Source organism: Phaethon lepturus, unplaced genomic scaffold, assembly GCF_000687285.1.
Source record: "Phaethon lepturus isolate BGI_N335 unplaced genomic scaffold, ASM68728v1 scaffold42290, whole genome shotgun sequence".
Classification (NCBI taxonomy): Eukaryota; Metazoa; Chordata; class Aves; order Phaethontiformes; family Phaethontidae; genus Phaethon; species Phaethon lepturus.
In genome coordinates this window covers 11,795-20,823 of record NW_010514859.1, presented here as the reverse complement: position 1 = coordinate 20,823, position 9,029 = coordinate 11,795, and the positions used below count along the sequence as shown (strand labels likewise).

The 9,029-nt window shown below is 38.9% G+C and overlaps 1 protein-coding gene across 1 annotated transcript; it reads left to right on the top strand.

Moving 5' to 3' along the window:
- Window positions 1-404: 404 nt before the first annotated feature.
- TNIP2 (TNFAIP3 interacting protein 2) lies at window positions 405-4,863 on the top strand (the record flags this gene model as incomplete). The annotated part of the gene is made up of 5 exons (XM_010294153.1): window positions 405-710; window positions 2,714-2,797; window positions 3,347-3,628; window positions 3,999-4,118; window positions 4,582-4,863. Coding segments are annotated over 5 exons (1,074 nt in total), but the record flags the coding sequence as incomplete, so codon positions are not given.
- Between the last annotated feature and the right edge of the window lie 4,166 nt (window positions 4,864-9,029).

Here is a 9,029-nt window from a genome sequence, read left to right as displayed (position 1 = left end):
TCGGAAAATCTCCACTATCTGGTAATTTAGAATGCAGGACCAGTAAGCATTTCTCAGTCTCCATAGTTATTCCCTTTAAACGACTTTGTTTCTTTTAAGTTCCATGTTTAGTTTGTTGCTGCTGTATATCTTTTAATGAAATCTTTCTGATTTTTTGCTGGTTGTTTCTTCATTCTACTGACTAGGCAGTGCTTGTAAGGCTATCCAAGCAGTTCTTTATTTTGATCTGTCAGCTCCAAGGTCGAGTGACTATATAAAAAGTAAAAGAAATCTATTTCCAAGTCCTTCGCAGTGAGTATAGGAGCAATATTGAGTTACTGCAATATGGAATTCAGTCCTTGACATATTTTTGACTTTTGAGTTCGCTTTGCTTTTAAATAACTTCCCCTTCCCCTTATGTTTAGGAAGTAGAGAAGTTGAATCAGCAACTAGAGGAGAAAAATGGAGAGATACAGCAGATGATAAATCAGCCTCCATATGAAAAGGAGAGAGAAATCTTACGACTTCAGAAGACCTTGGCAGAGAGAGAGAAGGCACAGGCCACCAGCGATGTTTTGTGCCGTTCACTCACTGATGAAACTCACCAGCTTCAACGCAAATTAGCATCCACAGCAGAAATGTGTCAACACCTGGCAAAATGTCTAGAAGAGAAGCAAAGAAAAGAGAAGGGGAATTCAGATGACCAGATGCCTATCGAAAGATCTAATCAGGTATTCTTACTGCTACTATGTTTCTTTAAAGCCTTACTAGCTTTTGAGGTGTTAGTTACAATATGGTAGTTGTAACTGGGGAGCGGTGAGAAACATCCCTTTAAATAATTTCATGTAGGGTGAAAGACTACCATGGCAAGCTCTAAATAATTCCGAGTACCAAAAATCTAGGATGGAAGCAGTTGTCAATCACTTGCATTTTGGCCATCTCACTTATCTCATCGTTAGAGGGTTTTTTTGGAGAAGAGAGGATCTTGAGAGGTCCCTTCCAACCTCAGCAACTCTGTAATTACCGTTTTTCCCTGCATATTCAGGAGACAGTCCCTTCTTTATACTGCAGCATGCTTCTGTGCACCACTAGATGGAGCTGTGCTTTTGAAGGTGGTATCTCCTGATTACTTGTTTAATCATCTAAATCACAAAATGAAGTAGAAGTATTTTAAAGTAGTATTTATATTAAGAACTCTGTAGCACGTGGTCTTCCCAGATCAGGATTTGGCTTTGCACACGTAGTACAGGCCTACAAAAAGTTGCTTAGGGAATAGTGAGTCAAGGTGTCTTACCCTTTTTTTTTTTTTTTTTTTCTCCTTTTTTTCCTCTCTGGGGTTCCCCCCCCGCCTCACAGTGCAAGGCAATGTTTCTCTCCAGCAGGGACATTTAGAAAAATTGCTTCATGATAGGAAGGTTGCAGAAATGTTACTGAGGAGCACAAAGAAACACCTGGATTTTTGCATACTTTGCTAATGGCTGTGTGGCTTTGCCGCATTATCACCTTAGCTGAAGCTTTTCAGTGTAGCGTAGAGGTAGATCCTGTTATTCTGTTGTTCCAGAAGTCATGACAGTTCGGAGTTGTGTTAGGTAATTCATGATAATACCATAAGGAAATAACATTAGAGGTGCTCCTCCAATAACTGATGAGAGTATTGAGCAGGATGCTACAGGCAATTCTCACAAAAAAAGAATAATTCTGTCTCATGCTCTTACTGCTACGTAGTGGTAATGCTGTGTTTCACATGACCACTCATCTATGCTTTTATGATAAACTCTATACATGCTCACTTCCACTTTGTAAAACATCCCAGGAGCATTTCCAAAGAAAACTTACTTACAGTGAAGTTACCTGTAAGAAAAAGTTAGAGGTCGACTTAGATATGAGAAAAAAGGACTTTTTAAGGGACTTGAAGCATTTTCATATACATATATACTCTATATATAATATAAAGTATTATCATATTTTACTTGTAATTGATAGACAGGAAACTTGATTGACTTTGATATATGTAATAAGTAGCTAACCTTGTACAGTGGGGACTTCCCTGTTGAAGAAGAGAAATTTCAGATGCAATTACTAGCTGATTCTAGGGAATTTTGTACAAAAGTGTTCTATATTACTCATGTACACCGGGGCTTTTTTAAGCAGATGTCACAACTGTAAGAGAGAGGTATAATTTTAGTCAATTATTTAGCAAGCAGGGTTTTTTCCCCCCTCAGTAATTTCTTCCTAGTCCTGGCCAAAATTGACAGTAACAACAAAGCAAGATGAAGGTATATCTGTGTCTTTGTCATGCATTCCCCTCGCTCCAAACAAGTAGTTTCCAAGGAGTTTGTGTAAACTGTTAAGCTCTGTTGTCATCAGCATAGACCCTCGTGCATGTAAAATGTCTGGTATTTTTCTTGTTACCTTTCATAGGCTCAGATTTGGTAAGACAGGTATGCTTTTATGACACCACACAGATCTATTTAAAAGCAATACCAAGGTGGTAAAAACCTGAGTACATTTTTGCTCTGCTTATTAGTAATAAAAGCTGTAGGCTATACCATTAGTGTTTAGAAATGTACTGTATAGAAATAAGTAGACCTATATGTATGTATTTGTTTCACTGATAGCAAACAGTTTTAGAGGAATTAAAAAAAAAAAAGATTACTTCCAGTTTAACAGCATAGCTAAGTAGCATTTGGGATTTTTATGTTAAAGTAACACTTCCTTTATCTGCAAATTACAGCTTTTAGACAATGAAACTTCACTTCAAGCTCTTATCTGCAACCTACAAGATGAAAACAGGATGTTAAAACAAAAAGTAGCTCACGTGAGTGCTTTCATTCTGTACAAGATTAAGATTTGATTATTTTGAATTACAGTGAATTTGGAATAGGTAAGGCCTGGTTAATCTAATTAAATGGCAGTTTAATGCAGGTCCAAAATTTTTCTTAGTCCTTTCAACATGGCACATAGTCTTTGTTCCCTTAGCTAAGAACTTATTACATTATTTGTAATGTATTGGATTTTTATTGTTAAAAATACACTGAAGAAGAAAATTTTCATGTTCCTGCCATGCATCAGTATTCTGCCCCAGGAGGACAACGCTAGGCCCAGGGAGACTGCCAGCCCCTCCCATTCCGTATTATTTAATACTGTTGCTATGGATTGGCGAATGGGGAAGGCTGCCATGAAGAGCCTGGCTTACAGCATGACAGTGTTCTGCTCTCCTCTGGAGTGATTTATCCTCACTCAGTGGTTGAGTCAGCATATTATATTACCTTTTAGAAAATTTTGGTCCTGCACATATAGACAGTCTATGAAAGCTTGGAAGTTTGTGTCTTCATGTTCGTCATGACTCTCCTGGGTAATCCTTCAGGTGGAAGACTTAAACGCAAAATGGCAGAAATACGATGCGAGTAGGGATGAGTATGTGAAGCGACTCCACTTGCAGCTAAAAGAGATGAAGTCACAACTGGAGCAGCAGCACGGTGTAACTCCAGCACAAACAAATTCTGACCTGATGCACAAGGAGATATTCCGGTTAAACAAACTACTGGAAGAAAAAATGAATGAATGCATAAAAACAAAGAGAGAATTGGAAGATGTCAAGAAGGCTAGTGAAGGAGATAATGAGCGCATACAAATGCTGGAGCAACAGGTCATTAAGTTTCTTTTTCCTAGAGATGGGAATTCTTGGACTTCAGTGGTCTGGGGAAAAACTAAGGGGGGGAAAAAAGAAACTATTTCATTTGACATTTGCCGCTTGTCTTTCCACATTTGGCTATACAGATACTTAACACACAATTAAAGTCAACTCACTAAAAGAACCACATGCGGTTCTGCTGGCTTTAATACAAAATATGAAAGATCTGAAAAAGAAGTACAAATACCTTTAAAGTACAGATATGATAGAGAAGATAATCTTGAGATTCTGGGAATAAGTAACAAAGGAATCACAACCTCAATTTTTAAATCTGCCCTGCCAATGCTTTAATTTATAAAATATTAACATCATGATTCTTTTTCAGGTCCTAGTTTATAAAGATGATTTCACATCTGAGAGATCAGACAGAGAACGAGCACAGAGTAAAATACAAGAGCTTCAGGCAGAAGTTGCATGTCTGCAGCACCAGCTAGCTAGAAGACAGGTAAGAAAGCAACATGCTACTTTTTTCTATTAAAGCATGTCAACAGGATCCAGGACTAAAATATAAATATATTAAAAAAATAATCTTAGTACTTCTAAAACCATTTCAGCTCAGTGCAGCTATCAAAAACTTTCATTACTTCATAGCCACTTCTAGTGGAGATGCTTCCCTATAATATCCTGTAATACCCCTTCCCAGTCCATTTTTCTTCTAGTTTGGATCAAAATAGTAAGGGTGAATCCTTAGAAGAGGCCATAACTCTGTAACAGTGGGATCTTTAAAGTAGCATACTGACTATATTCTGTGTTTTCTACAAGCCTCCTTTGCAACTATATTAATAAAACTGCAAAAGCTGATGCATATTTTATTTACAAATGATAAAAACATGAACAGTGTTTCAGATAAAGGTGATAAAATACTCTTAAAGAATATCTTTTTCAAGAGCTCCTTTTTCTGTTTCTAGGACTCAAGAGACACAGGTAGTCATTTCAGAGTTAACGTTGGTGACCAAAGTCACATGTATGTACAGACGAACGTTGAACATCTACGAGGCAATAGCCCAGGCCAAACAGGCGTGAGAAGAACATCTTCACAGTCTGAAAAAACTTCTCCTCCTGCGGACAATGGAAACTCGGGGTCTGAGGGCAGGGCACAGGGTGAACTTAGATGCCCTCATTGTATGAGGTTTTTCAGTGATGAACTCAGTGATGAATTCCTCAAGCATGTTGCTGAATGTTGTCAGTGACCGTGTGATGCAAGGCGTGTAAGTCAATCACTACTCTATAGACAGTAAAACTTTGCTCTATACATATCTCCTACAGTCCTACAACAGGGTGATTCAAATGGACACCTCTTAGGAATTAGGAGGATGAACAATATCTACCTCTTATTTGATTTCACCTTCTCTTGGACTGTATGAAAGACTTCAAGATAAAGCAAAGTGTTTTTATGAAGAATTATTTTTGACAACTACAAGGAAGGCAAGCATAATGCAAATTTTTCTACAAACTGAACTGAAATTTACAGTGGCGGTTAGCTTCAGCGTGCAGCTTGACTTGTATTTGAGTCTTAACTCCTTACAGCAGTTTGAAGGCTCGTGAAAAAAATTACTGAAATTTTCCTCCTCTTCCAGAAATGTAGGCTGAAGAACAGAGGAGGAGCATTTTGGCAGAAGATAGCAAAAAATCTTATTGTGCTTTATCTGGGTTAAAAGCGAAAGTATTTTCTTTTCTACTGAGGCTGAACTTTCAGCCAACTCATCTGAAAATCCTTGTGTTCAACTGCAATCAGGAGAAGTGAAGAAAACGTAAACGGGCTGGATATTGACTAAAACTAGCCTGTCTTTTTGCACAGAAACAATGTACAGGGATATTTATTTTTTCTGTGCCATTTTACACATTTGTAAGTGTGTACTTGTGTAATTATTGATTGTATTCCTATTTTACCTAAGGATTATTTTTATAATGAAAGTGATTGTGCAGTTGCTTTACTACCTTAGTAAAGTGGTCAAAACTCTCTCTCTCAGTGTAAGTATTTAAATGTCAAATAGTAGAGTTACTGGGACTAAGGGCTAACTAAATGTCATGGTTTCAGAGATGAGTCATTTCATTACTTTGGTGATAACCAGTGTCTCAGACTATTTTCAAATATGTTGAAAAATTACTCCTCGTTTGTGAGAGAAAGAATGACCTTTCAGATGCATGAGAACACCCTGCCACACATCTGTGATGATGCCACTGCTAGCTTTAATTACACTGGGGGTGATAACTTCAGCAAATACAGGGGCCTGTTTTGAGAAGAAGTTATCAGAAGTTAAAGTGTACAAATGCCACCACAGGGCCACAGGTCTTTCCAGCCTTGGCTCCAGGTGTTTCTCTGCTTGTCAGACCATGTCAGAGCTGGAGTTAAGGATGGGATACAAGGCCTAGTACACCCATGACCTTTCATTATTAAAGAAAATTTACTTTGTGTAACACCACTCCTGCCTTCTGCTTTGCTTCCTTCCCAGTACTACACTTCAGGAGGATTGTGGATATTTTCCTTGGTATTGCCTTTTTATGATCCTGTTACAGCCCCAAAGGACAATGATGATTTATGCCAACGTTGCCTTAGGTGGGACACTACCAAAAAAAGATGCATGGGCCATTGCATACAGTGTGCAGGTGCAACGGTTCTTACTTATCTAATTTTAACTGATTGCAAGCCCGTGATTGATTGATTACTAGCTTGTTTTTCCCAAGACAACATGCACAGACATGCAGGGATTTTTTTTTTTTTTTTTAAAGGGACCATTTATACATTGCCTTTTAAGGTCTTACAGAGCAGATGCAGCCCACAGAATATAGGCTGAGAAACATATGATTAAACTTCCTGTGGCATAAGCTAATCTTTCTTTTTCTGACTGTTCTCATTAGACAAGCCTTGTTCACAGCTTCAGTGTGCACCAGTACTATATTGCCAGTGCTGGATACAGCAGAATAGAGACTTCTTTTTTTTTTTAGTGATTCACATTACAAGATAGTTGCAAACACAATGATAAAGAAGTTAAATCTTGGCAGTGCATTGGTTTTTATTGCGTTTGAGATCATCATTGCTTCAATATATATCAGCTAGAAGCTCAAGTCTGCTGTAGGTCTCCACTTGTGTTAATCCCTGGGGGTGTAGATGGACAGACTGACCTACAACTACTAGAAACAGATGCAAGGATTAGATAGGAGAATTGGCAGCATGCAGAAATTAATAATACATATGCTTGTGGTTTTAAGACCTGTGAATTAGTCCCCTTGTCAGAGCAGAGATTAGAGTCTGAACCCTGGGAAAGGAGGGCGCTTCAATGCTAGGACACTGGATATACCTACAACGAGGACCACACTGGACCAACAGATGCAAACAGGGAATGACTGGAATTTGAGTACCAGTGGCAAAAATCTAGGACATACCTGCTGTTTTTCACTATAAAAACACCTCACTTCAGAGCTATTTTATCATTTCCTACTGAGTTTTTTTGCCAGCTGGTAAAAAGTCTTACGAATTTCTTGTTTTGTCTTCACCAAGAAACCAGTTACACACACTACGAAGTACTACCATTTTCTTACATGCAAATGTTTGTTTCAGATTATAGGGCATAAACTATTCCTCCTGAGAAAACCTGTCTATTACCCAGTGCTTTGACTTCTACACCGAAGTCACTGGTAGATCTCTTCTTGAAGAAAGAGTATAAAAACTTTACTTGCCCTCTCCTCACCAGGCAAACCATACACATCAAGGCATCCCAAGCAATTACCACCACCACCTACATTCACAATTCTATTTCCTCAACTTGTAGACCAGAAAATGCATTAAAACTGTCAGCTCCACTGCCCCAACACTGAACTAAAAGCAGACATGAGTTCCCAGCATTTTTTTGAACTCTTTAAATTAAGGAAAGCTCCTTTTACCCTCACATTGTTTTTCTCTGTCACTTGGATGGCCATCCATGTAGTGTGTGTCTTGTTTGGTTAAATGGTAAAAGCAACACAGCTGCTTTCCCAAGAGAAGGCAGTAAAGGCATATGAGTAAGAAAGTAACTGCATAAAATGAAAGGAACTTCAACAGCATAAACTTTATGAACTTTCATTATCCATTTGTACCACACTTGTTCACTGAAACACACAATCATCTGTAAAACTGCAGAAGTAAGTCCTCACACAAGAGACTCTTGAAACCATACAGAAAAACTATGTGACCATATGGGACTTCATTCCTTATTTGGTGTATTGGTAACAAAAGGCATCCAAGATACCTTTGCCTGATAACAGGATAACAGGGTTCTGTTAAGGCACATGAACCATCTGTAAATCTCTCAGCAGCCAGTGCCCATGCTGGAGAGGCATGCCAGCACTAGAAGAAAGGCAGAGGTACCTCTGTAGGTCCAGGGAGGCTGGGAGGAGGCAGGGTAACTGTCTCTTCTGGGACTTGTAGGAATGTGTCTTAGCATATTAAGAGCTGCTAAGATATATTTGTCCAATTACGTTCATGATTGGTCCATCCCTTCTCCTAAAATTTCTCCCCCATTGAATTACCTTCCCTCAGTTTTGCTCTCCAAACCAGCCTGAGTTGCGACCCAGGACAGGCTCAGAGCTCCCGAGCAGCTGTCTCACCAACAAGGAGGTTTTCTGACCTCATATATCCTCCCAGTGCTGGTTCTCGTTACTTCTGGACCTAATTATAATGTATTTTGCTTGGGATTTTAAAGTAAATGCTGTTTACTAAATAACTGTGCTGGTTGCCATGCAGAAGTAGGCCCTTAGCACAGTCACGACAGCAGCTGTAGGCAAGCCTGACGCACTGAATCTCAGAAAATACAACTGGGAGAAGCCTCAGAAGCTGGTCCCTACCCCAAAAGCCCCAAGGAAGAGAAGCTCAACAATAATGCTGTCTTCTGTAGTATGGGCAGTATAGAGCCTAAAAACCTTCTCAAATCTTCTGCAACTTTTAAGGCAATGTCTGCTTCCCCCTCCAATGATTTCGGACATCACATCTTTTAAAACAAGCCTTAAATGATGCCTCAAGATTAAGTGTTCACTAATAATAAAACCAACTACAAGAATAAAATTGTTCAAGAAGCAGATACCTATGCTCTATGGTATTTTTTTTAAACTTCCATTTCCTGTGGCTTCGCTGCATGTGTATATATAGAAAGCAAGGGAAATTCCAAACAAGATGCCACACTGTTGTACTCAGAACAGCAGTGCTTCTCATTCTAAAAAAGGGAAGTCTCAAATTCTTTTTCTACAAAATCTATGTGAATTCAAAGTATGCTGTAGTAATATTTCCTAGTACCACGCTCCAGCAGCTCCCAGCTGAGGGAGTTCAGCTAAAAATCTAAAGCACAAGAAACACAAAGCACTAGGTCAACCCAGGAGGGCCTCG